The sequence below is a fragment of the Numenius arquata genome, chromosome 8, assembly GCF_964106895.1.
Source record: "Numenius arquata chromosome 8, bNumArq3.hap1.1, whole genome shotgun sequence".
In the NCBI taxonomy this organism is placed as follows: domain Eukaryota; kingdom Metazoa; phylum Chordata; class Aves; order Charadriiformes; family Scolopacidae; genus Numenius; species Numenius arquata.
In genome coordinates, this window is record NC_133583.1 from 30,661,613 (window position 1) to 30,685,560 (window position 23,948).

The 23,948-nt window shown below is 39.8% G+C and overlaps 1 protein-coding gene across 3 annotated transcripts in view; it reads left to right on the forward strand.

Annotated features, from left to right (window-relative positions):
* RABGAP1L (RAB GTPase activating protein 1 like) overlaps positions 1–23,948 on the forward strand; it is a 257,373-nt gene that overhangs the window by 178,259 nt on the left and 55,166 nt on the right. For 2 of the 3 annotated variants that reach the window (XM_074152248.1, XM_074152246.1), the window contains one exon: positions 14,412–14,540. In XM_074152248.1, coding sequence (XP_074008349.1) covers positions 14,412–14,540 — 129 coding nt within the window. Of the gene's footprint in view, positions 1–5,942; positions 6,111–14,411; positions 14,541–23,948 lie in introns of those variants that run through there. The other variant, XM_074152249.1, reaches the window with a different exon arrangement.

The following is a 23,948-nucleotide window of genomic DNA, read 5'->3' on the forward strand; positions in this document are numbered from 1 at the left end:
TGAAAATGTCCAGAATCAGTCAGCTTCCAGGCTTTTGATTTTCTAGCCCCAATATAATCAGTTTTCTATTTTTAAATGTTCACCTTTATTTGTGTGTTAAAAATCCATCCTGTTCCGTTAGTTTCTTAGCCCATTTGATCTCCTTCTCACACCTAAAATCAGTTCAATTTCTATTAGGCGAATGTTCACCATAAATTTTTAACTTTGAGGGAGAAGAGGCATTCTCTTTTTAAGACTGAAAGCAGAGAAAGCATGAAATTTGTTGGACTGCATTTCTTTAGCAGCACTGAACCCTGATTTATGTATTAATGGCACTTCCCCGTTATACTGGGAGAATAATTTCTAGTTGTTGGAAACTGGAAGTGGTGTTTTCAGGACTACATAGAGTTCTGAGATACATACATATGTTATTTTTTTTTCCCCAATATCCTGCGTATGGCTCATGTACCTAGCAAGTCTTGTGATACTGTAGGAAATTTTTTCTTAAGAATGTAATTGAAGTAAATAAAACATGAAAACATGAGAACAGTCATTCCAGATCAGACTTGTAAGACTGCCTACCCCAGTATCTTGTTGCCAACAGTGGACACACAGGAAAGACTGCAGGAACAGGGCAATAATACTCCTTTTTTCCTCCCGCAATTTATGTCTCAGGGACTCTCTGAAAAAGAAGTAGTCTCGTGTTTGATAACTCCATACGGAGTCTTATTCCGTGGGTTTGTCCTGTGACTTTTTGAACACATGTAAACTAGTACCCACAGAGATTTTCTCAGCTTAATTATCATTTTGTTTGCTTTCAAACTGTCACGTGTGAGTTTCGTGTGAGGTTCCTCATTCCTGTGTTGGAAGGCATTTTGGACCATTGGTGCCTCTTCATTTTCTCCATGCCACTCATGATTTTATAGGTCTATCATATTCCCCATCAGTTTTCCAGGCTTTATAATCTTAGCCTATTTTTTGTTTCCTCGTTTGAAAGACTCTGATGAACCTTATTCCCTCTCTGCATACTTTTCTGGCTCTGTTGGAGGGACCAGAGTAATGCATAATAGCAAAGATGAAAACACATCATGGAGTTACACTGTAGAATAATGACATTCTCTGTTTAGGTCTCTATTCCTTTCCTATTGATTCCTACCATTTGATTTATTTTGTTGACCTCTGCAGTGCACTGAGCTGGTATTTTCATAGAACTGCCCACAGTGACTCCAAGATTCATTCCTGAGCAGCAATTGTCCACTCAAAGTCTATCATGTATATGTAAAATTAATATTGTTCCCCATATGCATCAATTTACATTTCTCTACATTGACTTTCATTTACTGTACTTTTGCCCAGTCATTCAGTCTCTTACAGTCCTTCTGCAATTCTTTACTGTAAGCCCTTGTCTTTAAAAGCCTGAATAATTTAGTAGCATTTGCAAACACGGTCACCTCATGATTCGCCCTCTTTTCCAAGCCATTTAAGAGTAGGTCAACCAGCACAACCCCAGCACAGAGCTCTGATGGAATCTACTGTGAAAATAAATTGTTTTATCATGTTCTCTTTAATAATGATAAAGATATAAACTTCACTAAATCCAGATTACACAGTTGTGATTAGACCTAAAGAACAGAAAGGACAAAGTAATTTCTGATAAGGTAAGAGGTGAAGCTCTTATTGTGGGCATGATGTAATTCATATGGATTTTCAGAGCTGTTCTGGTGCAGAATTTGTGTTATCCTTTTATAGGAATAAACTTGAAAGAGAACTTTCCCTTTTGTTACAGTTTTAGAGTCCATTTAGCTTTTCAAAGCCAGTAATTTTTGACACTAAAATGTTAAATGCAATCCAATTCCTTTTTTTTTTTTTTTAGAGAGACACTGTCATACATCAGCATTGATCAGTTAGCAATTGATATAGCAATTATGAAAATGTTTAGTTTATCTCAGTACTGACCTTTCAGTACGTGCCCCATTATCGTAAAAATTTGATATTCTTGTCAACGCAAAGCGCAGGATAGGAGACGAGACAAGTGGTGCTTTTGCAGGGAAGACCGTGGCAGAGGGAGGACACCGAAGCCTGGGCTGCTCGTGCAGGGAGAGTGTGGGCAGTCAGGGGATGCAGAGAGGGAGAGAGAAATCTGTAGTGCTCACGTAGGGTCGTAATTTTAAAATTACACCAGTTGGGCAGGTTGCCAGTTTTTACAGCGAGTTGTCATGCCTTGTTAAACATGCAAGTGAGAACACTGTTATCTGGGAGCTAAACCAGTACGAACTCCTAAAACTAACACATTTACGTTCAGGCTTTGTGCACTCATTTATGTTCTATACCGTTCCATATGTTCTTCTAATTTGGTGTATTTTAAAGTTCGGAGATTTATGAAGGAATCCCCATTAAGATCCTTGGTATCTTGCTAGAGAATTCAGAAAACGGATAATTTCAAGTCATATTCTGTACGATTTTATTTGCTAAGCTAATATTTTGCCATTAGCTGCTTCTGAGTTCACTGGTGCTCAGATCTGAGCAGATCTTTACTGCAACAGTACCACGTGAGCAAAAAGACATTTCATGGATGGGAATGCCAGAAACAGAATTTAACTGTACTTAAAGATCAGATAGTCTACGACATGTAAATCAAACCACGAGTAACACGTGTTTACCTGAAGACATTCTAGTTAGTGTGCAAGTTACTGCCTTTTGGGCCATTTTTATTTTTAAGTTGACTTCAGGCCCTTCTGAAGAATGCAGGGCAGTAATCTAATGGCACAGTTAAGAGTAGTGAAGTTACAGGGAGGAAAAATCACAATTCCTGGTCAGACAGGGCTAAAAATAGTATTTAGTGTTCAATAAGGATGTAGACATATTTAAGAATGGTAGGGAATGTAAAAAGTCTCAAGTTCACCGTTACGCTATATGAAAGGAGTTCCTGAAAAACATGGAGCTGATAATTAAGGGGGCTTTTGTCAAGCGTTGGCATTTTTTGCATCTTAGAGACCTCTTTTTAAACAAGAAATCCAGACCTGATGTACAAATTGTAATGATGGTAGTAGACCACATCTCTCGGGAAGCTAATCCTGTAGTTAATTTTCCTCATTCCTAAAAATTTGCACCTTATTTCTAACCTGAATTCATCTGGGTTTAGCCTCTAACTGTGAGATCCTATTATAACTTTCTAGAATTAAAGACTTTATTTAATAATCACTTCATTCCATTTTTCATAAGCCCAGACCTTACCCAAAATGAACCAAACCTGAATTTCTATAAGGGTGAGAGTTAGCTATTAGCTTATTAAAATATGATTTATGCAAGAAATAATTCAAGGCTTTTTACATGGATGGTGCTCTGAATTGTCTGTCCTCTTGCCTGTTTCACCCACAAATCACCAGTGACTCTGCCCATTCACCTCTATGCTTCTAGAGAGTTCTGTAGCTTGCTTCCCAGTACACACAGTACAGTGTTCTTATTTCTTCCTTTTTAATGTTTTGAGCAATGTTTTCATTTGCATGTTGAAGGTAGAACCTAATGTTTGTGGAATATCATGCTTACCGGTGTGTGTTTAAATTAGGTGGAAACACTTTAAAAATTCAGAAAAAAAGTAAGAAAAGCTAGTTTCTTTCTTTTGAACCCTTTCACCCTGCAAATATACGTTCTGGTAAACTGATAGTTTAACCTGTGATGGATAATTAATTGGCGTTGTGGTGTTTGCCTATACACATAATAACAAACTAGATAATAAACCAGAATCTCTGAAACTGCATGCTAAGGGGGGAGTTGGGAAACTATAGGAGAGGTCCAGTCACAGTCTTTATTATAAACTGGAATGAAATGTGCGTTGGTTATGGTTTCCCTTTTCTTAAGAGTCGTGCATAGCTTCTCTTGAAAAGGATTTCAGTAAATACCCCTAATCTCATTCTAGGCAAAAATGCTGTAGCCTCCACCTCTTTAGAACCCTGCTCTGTTGACTAGTCCACACCAAAGATTTTCATCTGCAAAATAGTGTTTGACAACCTGAGATACTTAAATCAGCTTGCAGAAGACCACCTGTATTAAACAGCTTATTCAATACTGCACAAAATTTTCAGGCGCTTTAGATTATTTAAATCCCATATCATCAGAGGATAAAGCGTTGAATCCTCGTCATCATCTACCATCTTTGACCTGTGACTTCTGCTGTTTCTGCTTTAACCATTTTCCTACCTGCTTCATGTGTCACTGTGAGCCAAGGTGATCTCTGTGTGGATGGGGCTATTTTTTGGTAATAATGTCCTTTTAAAAAAAAGTAAATCTAATTCAAGAAAATTTACTTGTATTTGGAAGGAGTCCACCCATTATGGGTGTTATAGCAGACTGAATGCAATTGATTTATTTTTCCAGTTTTCTCTTTTAGTAGTACTTATCTAGGCTTGTTCACAGTAAATTAAAATTAGTTTCATATTTTAACTACTCATGAACATGTTTATTATTTCAATTCAGTGACCCCACGCTACGGATTTTTACTTGGCTTTGGTATTTTAACTAAATACTTTTGATGGTTTTTTCTGGACATGTTAAATTATGTTTAGAGCTCAAATGTGCACTTGCAGAAGTGTTTGCAATTAATGTGTTCTAGATCCGTAGAGTTCCTCACAATATTTTAAATTACCGCCTTTCTATATGTTCGATACGTATGGAATGTTACTGTCTGCTCTGATCGGAAGTGTGTATTGTTCTGCTACGTAGCCTGTTTTATAATTAGGCAATGCAAAAATGAAGCAGCATAAAAACATGCTTTCTAGAATCCAGACCTATGAAATGAAGTAATACCTGCCAGGCTGTCCGTAACCAGATGGCAGAGGCACCTGCCTGTTCCCTGCATAGGGGTGATGCGAGGCAATTTAAGGTGTGACATCATAGCATTTTCCTTACAAATGTGCGGTTAATTTCTAGAATCAATTCAGATGCCTGTACTGACATCATTCCTTCTCTGCCCCATCGTCGCCAGATTTAGAAATGCCTCCTGAGAACACAGTGCTGGAAATTATCGTTATTTAAATTATTTAATTCAGTCCTGCACAAGCTGTGCAAAGATGGGCTATGGCTTCTCAGCTTCTCAGGAGCTGCCTGCTGCTCTCTCCTCACCAGCAGTCCATCACCATGTCCTTGCCCCTCTCCCATTCGTCATCCAGGAGGGATGAGGGTCTCCTGCCCTACCTGCCCCATCTCCGGGTTGCATTATTCGGAAGCAGATCGAGCACAATTCGTTATATCAGCGGGCAGGCCGTTTTCCCATCAAATGTTAGAAGATGCAGTTCAGACACTGTAAGCCTGGGATTCGACAGCAAAACCCCTCACAGCTGAATTGATTTAAGGTAGACGGGGAGGGGAGCTCAGCTGTCCAGCCGCTCACTATTGGCTTCTTATTACGGCATTCTCCCCCGAGACGCTCTCTGCATGCTCATTCACCCCCTCCTCCTCCCAGCCCCCTCCTTGCCTACCCCTTCATTACTGATGCACAGCGAGAGGCAGCAGCGGCAGCCGCCACACGCTTGTCACGAATCAGAGATTGCAATGAGCTCATCCTTTTCTCTTTGCAGCTTCAGAACTGCCCTGGCTTTATTGCTCTTATTGCTGCTGCTGGCACACACATCCGCAGACACTGAGCCCTGAAAGCTCTCCGTTGCTTTTCTCCTGTCCGAGCTTTCCTGCGCTCGTTTTCTGCCATTTTCCTGCTCTATAGGTACATTTTTAGATCCATGTTTTCTTTGGTTTGTTTTTCAAATCTACTTTGGACTCTGGCTGAGCCAGCACAGCGGATCATATTTTTCCTTGATTCTTAGCAAAGATGCTTTTCTCTTTCTGAGCGACCACCGGGCGTTGCTGTAGGCAGCCATCTGAGCCCGTTTCAGAGATCTGAGGCTGGCTCTCCTAACCTTGCACTTTTTGAAATTACTGTTCTCACTCTGGATACTTACTACTTACTGCTCATGGAAGAAGGGGTACCTTGCAAAACCCCAGCTGCCAAGCTCACACCACCTGTCAAAAAGTCCCAGGACATGCATGACGAGAGAAGCAAGCTGGTGAATGAGTATGCATGTCGAGTGCTGGAACTTCTGGGAATGGGGCATCGCCTATTTGTGCCTCGGCTGCTTGCGGTGAGATCACATTTTCTTGAAATTAATTCATTGCGAATTTGCCATCTTCCCTCCCAATCCCGTCTCTCCCCCCTCCCCAGGATTCTTGACACTGGATGGAGATGTGAGAGGTCTCTTATTTTTTTCCTCTCGGCTTCTCATAATCCATCTCCTAAGCACTGAGTCCTTCTTTTTCATGTTAGCTTGGAAGGGCTGGACGCTAGTCCTGCGAATGGGGATTGGTGCCACTCCTTAACTGACTTGACCGGTTCACAACCAGGGCTGCATTGTAAAAAAAAAAAAAAAAAAACCAAAAACAAACAAATAAATCTTCCTAAAGCCACGGATGCTTTTGTTCTCAGTCCTGTAATGATTCCAAATAAGCAGCATGCCCAGTCTACTTCTAGATACTGATGGAAAGTGCATTAATGCTCATCATTTCAAATTTTATACTTGTGACATCAAAGGTTAGTTTTAAGCGTTCATAAAAATTCAAGGTATGTTGATGTATTTTGGTTTTCTGCTGTTCCTGTGTTTGTTTTTGAAAAGGCAGTTGACACTACGTAAAAAAGTTTAAAATATGTGTGTAGAATTATCTGGGAAATAAATTGTTAAAGGTGTTTTTATCTGTCATAGCAAATGATGTCTGTATGTGATGCCTGAAATTGGTGTGGCATGTTACGGTACAGAGAAGTACGCTTTTGTCGTTTCTAGCAGAGTACAAAGCAGACTCCAAACCACAAAATAGTGACCAATCCAGCAGTCAGTACCTAGTTCTAGCTGAGTCTGCTCTGGGGTATTGTAATTAAACCTGGCTGCAGCTCAGAAGTACACTTGGTCGATGGTGTTGAACACCAAGATGTCATTTTTATGTGATGCACGTGAAGACAGTTCTTTACTGATCCCATCCTGTTTTCTAATGGAATGGTGCCTTTCCTTTATTTCTATAACCCCTGCACTCCTGTATTGTGGTTATATACGGTGACCTGTCTAGCATTTTTGTTGTGCTACTGAAACCTATCTCCGTGTTCTGCAGCACACTTACATAAATTATTGTGGTCTGTGTATTATAAGTTATTCAGTGTAAATATTCAGTGTAAAAATGCAGTGGGTAGTTGAACCAGGGTGTCCCTGTGCTGTGAGATGTTAGATAAAAATAAAAAAAAAACCACAAACTCTCTGGTTGCTAGTAAAGTGCAGATGATTCTGGATACCTACAGTCACTTGTAGAATTGGATATACTGCCTGTCACAGGGACTAATAATGCATGGTTAAATCTGTTGTATGTGTAAGCATTTTGCCAGTTTAACTCCAAGTGTACCTCAACCCTCATCCAGCCCATCCTGCTGCCTCAGTGCTGATTGTCTCTCGGGCAAGGACTGCCAAATCATTCTGAGATGTTTTGTGATGAGCTCTAAGGAAAGCAGAGACAAAACCACTAAGCTCTTTTTCACTTGACTTAATCAAGCTTTGTATCTGGCCCTCCAGATGGAGAATACGAAGAAATTTAGTGTACTTCACCACCCAGGGAACTTAGCTTTGCTGAATGACGTAATATTCTTTATTAAAAAAGAAAAATATAGAGGGGGGAAAGGTAAAACAATATAAATAATGCTTGTCTTATTAGACAGTCTTGACTTGTGGAGTCAATGTGATTTCCTGTCAGATTTTATTAGCTAAATATACCTCTTCTGACATATATCCCTTTTGACATATACCCCTTCCATAGAGCCAGAGAGACTATGTTTCTGATTTTTTTAAAAAATTAGAAATCTCTGGGGACAAGAATTTGTACTTTAAGCAGAACTGAAGATACTTCAAAACCTCGGTGTTTCATAATATTAAGAACTATATTCTTTTTTGCTTGCATAAGTTTCTCCCTCTGCTGTTGTTTTGGGAATAAATGCCTAGGACAGGCAGAATATATGCTATTGTAGTGGTGTGTGAGAAATACAATCTATAACCTTTATGCCAGCTTTAGAAAAATTCAAATCACCTACTCACTGCATGAGCTAACCGTGATGACGAGCAAGTGAAACAGCACTAATTCTGTGTGGGTTTATCTCCTTTGGGATGACTATGGGTGGATGAAGCTAGTAGATTTTGTGTTTGCTGCTGATCCATATTCATCAGTATTTTATGTGGCAGAACGAACATTAGCTGTGTAAGTCTGGAGCTCTATGTAAACACGGTGGTGACATTTTGGATAGAGGGATACTACTGGGTGTACACAAGATTATCGCCATATTTATGGATGCCAGCTCATTGCGCACAAAACCAAAGCTTTTTTTCTTTTTTTTCCATAATACCTTTGTACCAAACAGTGTTTTACAGAGAGCACAGATTTTATTTAGGAAAAAATGATTTTGCCAGTATAGCTTTCACAGTAAGGAAATGGACATAAGCGATGCCAGTAAAAGGAGTCTTGATGTACTGTGCTAGAAGTGTGTGCCAGTGTAACTGTAGCAGCGTAGCTTTACCCATCAAACTTTCCCAGGCCTGGATCCCGAGTTTTACCCACCCTCGTGCTCTTTGGCAGCACAGAAGGTCAACTTCATCCTCTAGGAGTCATTGAACAGGTCAGGTCTGTGGTTTGTGTTTAAGGGCAGCACAGTGCACAGTCATGCAACGTGCAGCTCCGCAGTCTTGGTGCTACCAGTGGAAGAGGAGCTGTTAGGTTAGAAAAAATACCTCATATATCTTGATTTTTACGTTGCATATCTTCTTAAAAGAACTTAAAACCATATCTCTGTGTGTTATAGATTAAATCTTATGTTCTGAAAAATTAGTGCAAGGATATTTGTGAACATTTTGAATTTACCAATAGCAAATTAAGCAGTGGGGTACAGCGTGGCCAGATTCTTTTCAGCCTTTAACATGGTCTTGTTCCTGACACATATTCATTAAGGTGTAAAATAGGCGATTTGTGCTCACTGACATTCTGTAGAAATTCTAAATATGTATGATGTATACATAGAATTCTATGGAAATTAGTAATTTTTATCTGTTTGTATGAAGGAAGAAGAATTAAATTAAGGAAGTGTAGTATGGTTGATCTAAAATTTCTTCTGCTGTATTAGTTCCCAAGTGGGAATAGGAGTTTTAGTTGATCTAGTCAGTAATAAATAAGACTGCAGAATTAATAACTGAAGACAGAGAAATTCAATTAAAGACAAGGCTTTGTCCTTTATCTTAGTCACATTTTCCTAAATATCTTGGTGAAAGTAGTAACATTAACTATTTAAAAAAAAAATAATGAAAATTAACATCACTTAAGTCTCTCAAATTCCATTCCTATGTTTTTAACATTTGCAGTTTTCCAGAACTTTACCTTTAGATTTGAAAGCTTCCTTAGTACTTCTAGGAAAGGGCTTTCCCTTAGTTTCAACTAATCCATGGAAGATGATTTTATGAATATATTGAAATACTAAAGCAATAGGGAAAGGACATTTGAGGGCATATTTAGCCAAACCCTAAAAGGCAAGCTGAGACTTTTAAAGTTAATGTTATGAGTTCTTAGTCAATTTCTTCTTTTGAATGGTTTAAAAAATATATTTTAACCTAAAATATGATTATTTGAAAGTTACATCTACAATAATAAAAAATGCCCTGAGCTCCCTGGGTGCACAAAAATGCAGTGTACCTGCCAAACTTTAATTATTGGTTCATTAAAATTGCAGATGGCGTAGTGAAATAAGTTGTTCATGAGTTCCACAAGCCGAGTGACATGAACCAGTGAATTTACAAATCTCTGTCTGTCAAACAGGTTCCTGAAATGTCTTTATGATTTATTGATTAAAATCACAAAATGTCATGAAATGTGAATCTTAGGATGCTAACATTGCTATTTTTAAACTTTTTTGTACTGTATATATATATACACACACGCTGGTTTTGTGTTGCTTCCCATTTTTAATCCGTACCTGAAGAGGTTAGTTTGCAGAAAATACACAAAGTACACAAACAAGTTATCGTTGCTTTCAAAATGATGCTTTGATTTCTTGTGATTTTTAATGTGAAGCTGATTTTTTGATCAACAAATTATTTTAATGAAATTAAAATATTCAGCAAAGTAGAAGGAACCTGAGCAGTTCAGGCTCTACCACGCATTATATCAAACTATACAACGTGATGGTTTATAATTTTTCATAATTATAATCTTAGTTCAGCAAACTCTGTCACATGAGTTATTTCCATGAGCCACCATTATTCTTACGGGCTTGTCATGGGTTCTTATGGGTTTTTCAGTGTTGAGACCTTCAAAATTGTCAATAGTTACAATTTTATGAGAGTGATTTGTTTGGGGGCTGTTAAAATAGTATTATAACAGTGATTCAAGCAGAAGCCTAGGAGAGTTAAATCTGACTTTAAATGTTTTACATGCAATTGCTGTTTTTCTAAAGTATTTGCCTCTTTTTTTTGGTATTTATTTTTATTTATTTTATTTATTTTATTTATTTTTAAATGAAGTGCTATGAAGGTAGGTGCATCTGCTTTTCTGTTTACATCTGTTTGGCAGGGTAATTTCATTGTTGATTATCACCTTTTTTTAGGTTTTTTTTCTCCTCTGATTGCTAAAAAAAATTTCCAAAACTCTCAATGCATTAGGTTAATTTTAAAAAAAATTTAAATACAATTAATTACAAAATATCCAATTAAATTACAGATTATTATTAAATTATTAATTACAAAAAATACAATTCAATACAAAATTAAGAAAAAAAAGTCTAGTCAGGACCTCTAAGAACAACACATGCTTCAAATTGGGGTAGCTCAGCTCCTAATAAAATGTTTAAATTTTGGCAAAAAGTGTGTTTGGTGTTTGTTTTATGCTGGGAGCAACTGCCCAGAAGTCTTAATTGAAAACACCCTCCTACTCTGTTGGAAGCACATACCAGTCAGCCTGTCTTGGAGGTTGCCCCGTCTTTCGGCACTGCTGTGTAAAACCAAGAACGGCAGCAAGATGGGTTTTACAGATTGGCTGGTGCCAAGCCTTTACGCCCGGGGTCAGAGTTGTGTTTGGCATTGGGTTTGGGAGGATGGGAGAGGCTGCCACGGCATGAGGAAGAGGAGTAGGGGACTGGAAATGCAGGAGAGCTTGTCTCCAAAGAAGGCAAATTTGCAATGGAATGGGGAAATCTATTTGAATTGTATAGTTATCACAGCTGTCAACATCGCTGAGAGGAAAGGAGAGAAATTGCTTTCAAGTAAGCTGGTTTTCAAACCATTTACTGCTTTTCGATCAACATTACCCTGCTGAACTTTGCCCAGAAGCAGCTTGGTTGCCAGTGTGGGTTTTGGCAGTGATGCTGTGTGACAGGCTGCTCCTACCAGGCTCTACAACTTCCAGGTTACCTTCAATAGAGCCCATGTGGATTTGAAATGGCCATCTAGTCTCAAGTGTGGCTAAAGCATATATAACCTCAGTAAAACTCATCCAGGAGAAATACGACATTAGAAGGAGGAAATGGATGCTTTGGCCATAGCTGCATTCAGGAGTTGGTCAGATTCATTAGATACCCAACTGCACCAGCTTTCTGTCAACACTACATCGGTCTTGTCTGATTGAGTCTCAGCCAAATAGTCCTCCTGCCAAATTTTTGTGGACGGAATCAGATGTGATAGTTTGTAAAGCTGAGCATTTCTCATCAGCATCCTGAAGGCAGCTTTTCTCGTGTCCCTGCAGTGATGACCCAGCAGCTTCCTTGGCTGTGAATGAAGGGAGGATCAAATAGATGTTGAGGGAACTCTAGAGATTTTGATGACAGAGGGTTGTCTACCTTAAAAATGCTGCAGTCATGAGGAAACAGATCTGCCGAAGCTACTCTAGTTGTATTTGGAGTTTTCTCACTCTTTCCTTGTGATTAATGTGGCAAAAACTAATAGAATGCCCATTATGGTATACAGTATACTAACCTCCAAAAATACATAGGCTTATAGGTAAACATGTACAGTGTAGTTTTTGTCCTTGTAGGCTCTTGATTGAGGAAATCAAAGTGCATATTGCTATTCCCCTTTCCAAAGTGAAAGATTGGGCACGGAGCAGGGATTTTTATCAGTGTTTGGGTGGCACGCCTCTGATGTCACCGCATCCTCTCCGCTATCAGAGATACTGGATAACCATGAAAATACCCCCTTAACTTCTGTTGCTTGTTTGGTAGTTCCAAGTTTGGTAATCATAATTTAAAATCCCTTTAAAAACCCTTCTTCATTCCCCCACCAAACAAAAGTTTGGATAAATTGCTATTTTTGGTAGACTCTCTGGGTAGGCAGCTCTAGCATTTTTGGCAGAAATGTGGGATATGTTGAGCTAGGTTTGAGTATCACTGTTATGTATCCACAGCGCCATGCTGAACTTCAGTTTGCTGTGGGAAACAAAATTTTTGGACTTCTAAGAAGGGCTTTTATATAGCACACGTAATTTTTTTTCATGTAAATGAGCTGGTGATGCTAGTTTGTAGGTTGCGTAAGGAGGATTTGTAAATAAAAGTAAAATTTTCTCTGCATTGTAGTGGTAATTACATTTATTTTTATTTCTTTAAAACAAATTTAACACCCAAGAGAAATAATAATACCATCAAGCTTCACGTCTTGTATGTCAAAGGCTGCACAGTTTCTGCCAGTTCTCTCAGTGTAGAGCCAGATCTCTGGTGTTTGGCTCAAGTGTGTTTCCTGGAAAAAAAGTAGTCTGAAATAGGAGACAGCGAAGGGTTTTGAGCAGATGACAATACAGTTAAGAATCAAACTTTGAAACTATGTGTACGTAATATACCTATTGTGTATAACAAGGCAAAGAAAGACAAACGGTGTCACTCATGAGCAAGCAGAGGATCAACACGTGAAAATGCTGGAGGTGGTACTTGAGCAATTAGTTCAGCAATTAACCTTAACCAAAGGTACCTGTGCTGCTCCTGAGGTATTTGTAGTAATAGTGTGATACACCGCACTGGTCTCCATGGTACTAATCTGTACATTGACACATTTTTGTTTACTCTTTCTGGGTTAAAGATCTTGAAATTCGCATTTTTGAGATGACATCCTAAATGTCTTGTCTGGACTTAACTGCTGGAGAGGGTACAGCAGGGGCTACAAACTTCATTAGGGGCCTGGAGCATCTCCCTTATGAGGAAAGGCTGAGGGACTTGGGCCTTCTTAGTCTAGAAAACAGAAGGCTGAGGGGGGATCTGATCCATGCTTATAAATACTTAAAGGGTGGGTGTCAAGAGGACGTGGCTGGTCTTTTTTTCAGTGGTGCCCAGGGATAGGACAAGAGGAAATGGGCACAAACTTGAATATAAGAAGTTCCACCTAACCATGAGGAGGAACTTCTTTCCTGTGAGGGTGGCAGGGCCCTGGAATGTGCTGCCCAGGGCGGGTGGTGGAGTCTCCTTCTCTGGAGACATTCAAAACCCGCCTGGACACGTTCCTGTGCAACCTGCTCTGGGTGGACCTGCTTTGGCAGGGGTGTCAGACTAGATGATCTCCAGAGGTCCCTTCCAACCCCATGTGATTCTGTGATTCTGTGACATTCAGTTTCTGTGAACCTTTTACAGGAGCGATCCCAAGCTTGGTATTTCATATCTGCGAAATCTCTTGGTGTAGTTCTTGGTAAATCTGAAGATGAATACATTTGTCCCTGTGAATCATATTACTCTGTCAGTGGCGGAACAGGATGAATGTTGACTGTTTAACATTCTCTGACCCGTTCGGCTTGATACCACACTGAGAGGTACAGCATTATGAGAGATGCAGAAATAAGCATGTAAAACATTTTCTGGCACAGCGGTCTTTGAAAAATTGTGTCACAGACTTCTGCACATTGACTTGCTGATGCCTCTTATGAGTCATATGCATTTCTGCTTCTGCTGTTCATGTCTATAACCATATATATCTATATATACATTGTCTTTTTAGGGCAGCATTATGAGAATGAGCAATGGTCTAATGCATAAGCTCTCTAGAAAATATTATAAATTCTCCTAGGTTTTTGTTGTTTGCTTGGTTTTTGTTTTTCTCCTCACTGAGTGACATCTTGACAGGCTGAGCCAGAATGCCTTTCTTACCCTGCAGGTATAGAAGGATAAAATACATTAATGTGTTACAGTCCTCTGATTGTGCTGCTCTGCCTGAGATTCCTTGGATATGCTTTAGCCTCTGTTTTGTTTGATGAGATAGTGGTTAGAGAGCTGATTGCAAGGAGGATGTTTCTGAGCTAATGTGAATATTGGTCGTTTGGAATACATTCAGTAAATGACAAACCCAGTAAAAGAGCACGACTGCATGTTCTCAGTGTTTACAGTAGATCCCTGTGTTGAATTGCAGACCTCAAAAGAGGACCTTCTACAAGCTGATTTTGAAGGAGCTTTGAAATTCTTCAGGGTTCAGTTGCCCAAGAGGTACAGAGCTGAAGAGAACGCCAGAAGACTGATGGAACAAGCTTGCAACATTAAGGTAAGGGATGGTCTTAATTTCTTCTCATTCACCTGGGGTTTTTACAGAAAAAGTAAGGTGTAACATTAAGAATGGCAGTAGCATGTGGAAAGTGAAGTAATGAAATCATTAATTTATTGCTTTTTATATACGTTTGTATATTTATACATGCACACACACTTTTTATATTTAAAGAAAGTAAAACGCTAACCTTTTCCCTCTTTGTCTGCTTAGGTACAAGCTAATAATTAAAATACTGGTGCATGATCAAAAACTGGAATTATCAGAACTCGCTAATTCATTAATAAACAATGGTTACAGTAAACCAATGAATCAAATGTATGTTAATCATGCAACCAAAGGTCAGATATTACTTATTTTGCCCAGAAGCTATTTCTTTGCAGAATACTGCTGTACCATACAATTGTATCGGGGTAGAAACTTAGTTTTGTTTGTATATCAAGCTTACCATGACAGAATATCTTTTTACATTCTACCCTATCCAAGACCGTGCTGTCAGAAGGTAGGCTTCTTTGAGCGTCTGGAGCACAAGTATTAGGATTGTAATACATGATGGCAAATTAGAGGAGCCTTACATTTTTGAGGATGGAAATCTTCTGTTAAAAATAGCCACAGAGGTTCATAAAGCTGTCATTTGAAAGATCTGCTATTTTTTCTGGGATTTTTTTGTTGGAATATGTATAGCTATGGATGGGCTTAACATTTGATCTTGAAAAAAAGTGCTTTTGTTATTTCTTGGAGTGGGAGTGCTGATGGGAAATGTGTGTTTGGTGTGGCCCAACATCCCATCAGAAAGAAAGCTCCTCTGACATCCTACCTTTTTTTACCTCTCTCATTATATTTATTCATTTCCTTTTGTGCTGCTTAATGAAATGGTTTATTAAGCTAGGGCTTTTTCCATACTCGGTAAAACTCTGGTCTTGTGCAAGAGTGGGACTTGCCACAGTAATGTTTGTTCCAGCCAGAAAAAAAGATCTGTGCAAAGGTTTTATTAAAATTGGATTTGGATTTCAACTCTGCTGCTGAAAGACAGTATTTGGGAGTAAAAGACTATAGTCCGATGCTTAGTATTTAGTCCTTTGCTCAGTTCTTGAAAATGAGTCATTTAAGGACTGACCAAGTACAGTAGAATTATGTTGTTTACTCAGTGTATATTTTTCTGATGGGAGGTTAAAATAGAAGTCCTCATGGTACTTTTTGGAAGAAATAGTTACTGATTTTCTTGGGCTTACTTTTCTCATTTCCTTTTGCAATACATTGTGTGTTACATGAAATTTTTCGTTATTTTTTTAATTTGTATTGGGTATGTATGTATATGATGTGTTTTAGTGGGAAAGTATTTTGAAATGCGTTTGAGGCAGATGTTCAATGCATAGTAAGGGTTCAGTGAATCCACTGCCTTTGCAGGATTTCCCACATTCTGTGTTCTGGCCCTTAAGAGAAAAGCACAGATGAGAACAGCAGACACGGAGTCAAGGCGCTCTCCTGCGTGTTACAGAAGTACACGAGGACTAGTAGGAATTATTGGAACAGAGGGAGACTTCAGGGCTGAGACCTGGGGTTATCAGGGATGGGGAAAAGTAGATCTAAGTTACCTTCTGCTGTATTAGTAACGCTCCACCCTTGTAAGGAGCGTAGTTGGCTTCTGTGAACTCATTCCTTCATTCAGATATAAGACATAGGAGGGGCTCTAAACTGTCCTCTGAACCATCTTTTGATAGTTAAGCTAGGAACAACTCAGCCCATGGAGAGGAGTGTTCTGAATCTCAGAGCCTTTTGGTTAAGGTTGTTGTCAGGATTAATGGCTTAGTCGGGAAAGTTAATCTAAATAGGGAAAACTCTGGACCTAAGGTGGTCTGTTTAAAACAGTGAAAATGTGACAGACCTCAAGCACTGCATTTCCTCATATTAAGTTCAGGATCTTATTGGAGGGGAGGGTGATACTTATTTCAAATTAATCTGTTTTCACTCGCTTGTCCTCCTGTCATAGATGCCACTCATACTGATAGCTGCATGCTCACCAACACCAAGGCGTCTGTGTGCCAGGGTCACTTGTGTGTGATGAGAATGAGGGACAGTGTCTATGAAGTCTGCACTATGTCTCTTGGGTTCCTCTTGATTGATGACAATAAACTGGCTTCTAGACAAAGTTTTTGTACTCTTTAGGAGTCAAACAGTTCTCATGGTGTGATCTCTTCCTCAGAAGCTTGCTTGCTTCAGCCTGTCATTGCTATCCTTTGTCTCTGTTTCCTCATTGTGGGCGGGTATGCGGCTTCCAGCCTGGTTTCCTGTTGGCAGAGGTGACATGTTGTAGCTTTGCTGTGGGTCTCCGACTGGCTAGTCATCTCTAGTATGGCCTCACCAGAGTGGTGGTCTTCTGGTCCAGGTGTAGCAATACATTTCTCATCATTTGCCAGTTTGACTGCTGTCACTCGAGTCCTTGCGTATCAATGCATGCCATTCTCATAACGTTCTCTGTATCATTTCTTCTGGTGCTTTTGGGTGCAGACACTTCCATTCATACTTCTTTCATACTGATCATAGTATTGCTGTTATGCATCCCTACTCGGTGATTATGCGATGCCTTGACTCTGTTAACTCCATGTCCCACGTTCAATTAAAACACACAAGGGTTGAACTGACTTCACATTTGCAGTTTCTATTTATTTGAATCAACTTTTCTCACTTTTGCCGGCTAGAACGTCCTTAGAGAGCCAAATCTGAATCACAGGAACATAACCTCTGACTGGAGATGGCACATTAACTATTTGATAGGCAGAAAAGAGAATCAGCTCATAATGAAGAACGTGATTGGGAGTAAACAGTATGGTTTTGTGAAGGGTAAATCATGCTTAACCAACCTGATAGTCTTCTAGGATGAAATGACTGCTTTGGTGGATGCGGTGAGAGCTGAGGATATTGTTTATCTTGAGTACAGCAAGTATAGACAAGTATGTACAATATATATATAACAAGTATAGACAATGCCTCCCATAACACCCTTATAGACAAAGGGATGAAGTATGGACTAGATTAGGGGACAGTGAGGTGGACTGAAATCTGGCTGAATTGCTAGGTTCAAGTGGTTGTGATCAGCAGCAGGATGTTCAGTTGGAGGCCAGTCATTAGTGTTGTACCTCAGAGGTTGATATTGTGACTAATACTGTTTAGCCTCTTCGTTAATGACCGGAATGATGGATCAGGAGCACCTTCAGCAAGTTGGCAGATGACACAAAGCTGGGAAAAGGTGCTGATAGACCGGATGGGTATGCTGCCATCCAGAGGGACCTTGACAAGCTGGAGAAATGGGCCGGCAGGAATCTTGCGAAGTTCAACAAAGGGAAGTGCAAGGTCCTGGGAGGAACAACTGCGTATACCAGTACCTGCTGGGGCCAGTTGGCTAGCAGTCAGCTTGGCAGAAAAGGATCTGGGAGTCCTGGGGGACACCAAGTTGAACACGAGCCACCAGTGAGCCCTTTCTGCAAAGACAACCAGTGGTATCCTGGGCTGCACTGGGAGGAGTGTTTCCGACAGGTCAAGGAAGTCATCCTTGACCTCTACTCAGTGCTGGTGGGACACATCTGGAGTACTGTGTCCAGGCCTGGTCTCTCCAGGACAAGAGAGATATAGCCGCAATGGTGAGAGTCTAGCAAAGGGCCGTGAAGATGAAGGGGCTGGAGCATCTCTCCTGTGAAGAAAGGCTGAGCGAGCTGGGGCTGTTCAGCCTGGAGCAGAGAAGGCTCAGGGGGATCTTATCAATGTATGTAAATACGTGGTGGAAGGGACTAAAGAATAGGGAGCCAGGCTTTTCTCAGTGGTGTCCAGTGAAAAGACAAGAGGCAATGGGCACGAAATGAAATAAAATAATTTATGTTTAAAAGCTATTTATTTATTTATTTCAGGGATGATGAGACACAGGAACAGGTTGCCCAAGGAGGTTTTGGAATCACCATCTGTGGAGATACTCAAATGCAACTGGCTCTGAGCAACCTGCTATAGTTAAGAGGGTAGTTTAGACAATATGTTCTCCAAAGGTCCCTTCCAACCTCAACTATTCTGTGATTTTATAATTAGATATTCATATTTCTTTACAAACAGGAGCTAATAATTGCAGGAGTTGACATGCTCAAATAGGAAATTATAGTATTGTTGTGGTTTAACTCCAGCCAGCAACTAGAACCATGCAGCCGCTCACTAACACACCCACTCCACCCTCTCTTTTTGCCCCCTCAAGAAACAGGGGGAGAAGAGGGAAAAAAGGAGGGAAAGGGAAGAAAAAAATATTGTGGGCTGAGATAAAGACAGTTTAATAGAAACAGTAACAGAAAAGGAAAAATAACAATAATAATAATAACAACGATAATGGCACAGGTCACTCTCTCACCACCTGGTGAACTGGCACTGTCCCCAAGTAGTGATCACAGATTCTCACCCTCGCCCGGCTATTCCCCATTTATGTACTGAGTGTGACATCTATGGTATGGAATATTTCATTGACTATTCCATCATTCTCTCTATTCTTCTATGGGAAGCTGAAAAAAGTCCTTGAATAGTGTAAATATCACTTAGCAACAACTAGACCCAATAGGTATTATTGACATTCCTTTCACAGCAATCACTAGAAAGAAAATTAACTCTTTCCCAGGTGAAACCAGGACAAGTCTTGATAATCATCACTAGAAGAGGTCCCAGGGAATGCAGAAGCTATATGAAGAGTAGTTGTCTGTCTTGTTGAATGCAGCAAAACGTGTTCTGTTCAAAAACCCAAACAAGACCCTTAAGCATGTTTTTTTTTCTGCTGTGTGAATGAGGCACTGTGTGTCTTCTCACTCCTGTATTAGTATTTGTAGACTAAACACCAGATGTTTTTAGAGTAAGTATCACACAGTAAGTGCCAGGGAGTGTTTTCTTTAGGCTTCCAAACTAATTACTGAGGCATAAAAATGTGAAAAAGGAATTATGGTATGGCCAGGTTTCATAGTCTGCCTATGTCTTTTCCAGAGTTTCTTTTTATTTTGTTCCCACATTGCTGCAAAACAAAGCAGAAATTTAATGTAATAATAATAGTGCACCTCTCCTTTCTTGAGCTCTAGCTGACGTTGTGCTAGAGAAGGCAAATGAAAAAATACTTGGTGTTTTTTCTTCATAATTGCACAACTTCTTAAGTTTAACTCATGACTTCGGGACCTAACCTTGAATTTTGAAGGTGCCGCACTGGAAATAGTTTTATCTTCCTGTTTTTAAAACAAAAAGAATTAGCGTCAATCTCTCTCTTAAGAACATCTCAGCAAATATGAAGAAAAAAGCTCCTGTTTATTGAAAATTGTATGTAAAATGTGGTAAAGAATGTCACATTCAGTTAAGGACTATCCATGTTGATTACTCACCAGGTCTGAATTTCAGTCATTTACCAGTAAGGAAATCACTCTGAACAAACGCAGTGGAATTAGAAATAATAGCAGTATTTTCCAGCAAGTGAAAGTGATGGTTGGGTAGTATTCCATGGTTTAGGAATATTTTGAACTAATTCATATTTTGAAATAATACGGCTGGAGAAACTTCCCTTTGGTTTTGTCATATGCATCTATGAAGGCATCTGCTGAGACTCTCAGGGCAGATAGAGCCCAATCTTGCACCTCCATTTCCCTGCTCAGAAACAGTCAAACAGAGAAAGAAAGACATAAATTCTGAGTAGGGTTTCAGATGCTATTTTAAGGGTTAAAGAAATGTAATAAAAGATGAGAATTTAGAGTTAATGAATGGGGGATTGTTCTCCTTTGTTTCCTCTTAGTTTTCTAATTTATAATGACCAGACCTTTCATTTTGCGGTGGCTTTTACAGAGAGGGGGGCATGTTTCTCCTGGAGTACTCAGTAACAATTTCGGTTGCGAAAATGGGTTTGGGAATGATAATTTTCTACCTGACCAGAGCAGGCTGAATGTAATGTCTCTAGAATAAGGAATTAGCCTAATTTCCTACTTTGGAGGACAATTACCAATGGTTTTTGTACTCATGCTTTTGAGGGGGGGACTTTTTTCCCACTTTTTATCTCTTTATGAGGGATTTCAGAGGTTTTTCTGTCTCTGGAAACCCATTTTGATAAATGAAAGAATGAAGAAAGAGCCTATTGTACATTAATGTTGTCTCGTATTTAAATGGAACTTCCTATGTTCCAGCTTGTGCCCGTTGCCCCTTGTCCTATCACTGGAAACCACTGAAAAGAGTCCAGCTCCATCATCCTTCAACCCACCCTTTAGGTACTTGTAAACATAGATAAGGTCTCCCCTCAGCCTTCTCTTCTCCAGGCTAAAGAGCCCCAGCTCTTTGAGCCTTTCCTCATCAGGGAGATGTTCCAATCCCTTAATCATCTTAGTTCCCCTACGTTGGACTCTCTCCAGTAGTTCCCTGTCTCTCTTGAACTGGGGAGCCCAGAACTGGACACAGTATTCCAGTTGTGGCCTCACCAGTGCAGAGTAGAGGGGGAGAATGACCTCCCTCAACCTACTGGCCACACTCTTCCCTACGCAGCCCAGGATCCCATTGGCCCTCTTGGCGACAAGGGCACATTGCTGGCTCATGGAAAGTTTGCTATCCACCAGGACTCCCAGATCCTTCTCCTCAGTAGTGCTTTCCAGAAGATCCACCCCTAACCTATATTGGTGCCTGGGGTTCTTCCTGCCCAGGTGCAGGAATCTAATAAAACCTCATTAGATTCTTCTCTGCCCAGCTCTCCAGCCTGTCCAGGTCACGCTGGATGGCAGCGCAGCCCTCTGAGATAACGCTCCTCAGCAGACCCAGCAGTGTTACAGGGTTGCTGTGCCGAGCACCTTAGGAAAATGGCCTTGAAAAAGTGTACCATGTTCAATGCAAAGCCAACACACACATTTTTGTCACTTGTCACTGTACTGACAAGGTTATTGATAGCTCCTGGGCACACCCACAGTTGTGACTTGCACTGGGATCCTTGTTTGGCTCATGGAGAACAGCTTTACTAGCAGAATCGTAAAGAAAAGGCTAAGGTGGCAGGACCTGTGCTAAACTTTTTTCTCATTTCAAAATTGTTCTTTGTGTAGTTTTAAAACAGATTTACTTTAGTAATGGTGCTATCTAAATCTTTTGAATTCACATCAGTGTTTTGAAGCTCACACCTTAGTGATGTGGGTGAATTAATTTATTCACACCTCTGTTGGTGTTTTGTCTGGAAGCAATTTTCTGCAGGCATGGTTTAACAGGGAATTATATATTGATTTATGTGATTTTTCAATGCAAAGAAGTAAAAATAGCTCACTTGATCTCTCCTTTTCCAGTGCATTCTCTCTGTCCTGTGTTTATATACATATATGTGTATATATCTAGATACTCGGGGTTTTCTGCTATTGTGAGAGGTAGTAAAACAACACAAATGCAGCAGAAAAGCAAAGGAGATAACTGCGGAAAGGGCATGAAACTGCAAAAGCTTTTTATTCCTTTAGTTCTGCCAGTGATGTATCTAATTAATCTTCCAATATAAATGACAGGAAAAAAATTGCTCATTTATCAACTTCTCAAGAAAAGGCCAAACCAAATTGAAAAGAATTGGGTTTAGATCTATAGAAAACCCTGCTGTGCCTGTATGCAATTTCTTTTCAAAAGCCAATGATCGATTCCACTTACCATGTCTGCACGGTTATCTCCGAAGTGCAGGATCCTGTTGTCGTCGTAAGGAGGGTCATGTTTTTTACTGCCTGTTCTGTTTTCAGCTTCAGCTTCCTTCTTTCGCTTGGCTTTGTGGTATGGTACGGCACAATGAACTGGCACCTGAGGATCAGATTAAAGTGCCTACAGGGAAATGGGACATTTAATGTTATTGTCATCTTGGGAAAAAAGTCTTAACATCGTAGACGGTGTCATGCATTTTAAAAAAGCAGTTTCGGCTAGGAAGTACTTACTTATTTGAACTCTGCATATCCGGCTTTCTAGTGAGTAGACCCGTTGTCTGGTACTGAGGTTATATTTTCATGGTGTTTAAACATTAGTAAAACTTTTCAGTTGGTTTGGTTTTTGGTTTTGTTTATTTTTTTTTTCATTTGCACTGAGTCACCATTGTAAGTGAAATCAGGTATATCGTTAGTTTATTAACAGGGAAGGAATATGATTGTATTATTAATAATGAAATATAATCACATTTTAACCAGTAGCTTTGCAACCTGAGTACAAATATTTTTGTGTCCATGTAGCAGTCGTTTGTTGGCATGTGTGGTTGTGCTTCTGTGAGTAATGGCAGCAACAAGAATAGTGTTGAAGGTAAGGATCTTTAAGGATCTATAAAAGTTTGAGGTGGGAAAGTGTATAGAAACATTCACCGTGTGTATCCCCAGCAATTGTATCGCAGTGTATATCATGAAGAAAGTTGTCCAAAGTATTAGCAGTTTAATTCAGTCAGGTGAGGGGGATGTCTGAAACCATGGTCCAACAGGCCACAGAGGGGAAATATTCTCAATTTTGTTGAGGAGTCACGGCTTTCCAGGATGATAGATGTTTTCCCTTTCAGAACCACAGAAGGAAAGTGTACTCAGAAGGTCTTTTGGCTTAAGCTTTTTCAATTTGGCTCTTTCCTTCCGAATGAATAACAGCTCCTTTCCATCCTCAATTCTGAAAATAGTGGAGATGAAGGTCGCAGGAAGTTGCAGTGTTTGACAGTTCTGTCTTCTGCCATCTTTGCCAGGATTTCTCTGAAATAACTCAGCTCTGTGAGTAAGAGGAAATGAAAATTTTTCCCAAGCTGAATTGGACACATTTGAACCTTAGATGCAGCTTGGCTGGAGGATTCACTAACCCTCTTCTAAGGTGACACATTGAAATGTTGTATATAAAGTTTTCTACCTCCAGTGTTCTGTATGTCAAGCGGTAGCAGAGTATACAGAGTTACTGTTGTCAGCATAGTAGTCATCTTAGTTGTTCCTTAGAAGGGAAAGTCTAAACTCTCTCTTCCTTTGAAGGAAACAAGCCCAGTAACTTGTAATTGATTTTTCTGAGGGATGCCGTGAGTTTTTGAATATGGAGAAAGACTGTGATGGTGGTGCCTGGCAGGTTTGCAGTACCACTTCTCACAGTGAGATAATAGCTGTTTTGAAGACACTTCTGTGATGCAAAAGAGGCTGTAGAGGAAGAAAAAATGTATACCAGGGTCAGCACTTATGACCATAATTAAAAAGAACAAAACCAGAGGCTTTCACATTTCATGGAGAAAGAAATGTAGGTAAAAATATAGGTGCAGAAATGCCTAGAAATAAGCTCTGAGCCCTGTATTTAGGTTGGCCAAGAAGCGTTCCTTGATTTTGTCTTCAGCATCAACAAAACTGTTCAGGCTTAAGAAGGAGAAATCTCCCTGGAGGTGAAAATTCATCTATGCTTCTCTTGGACCTCTTT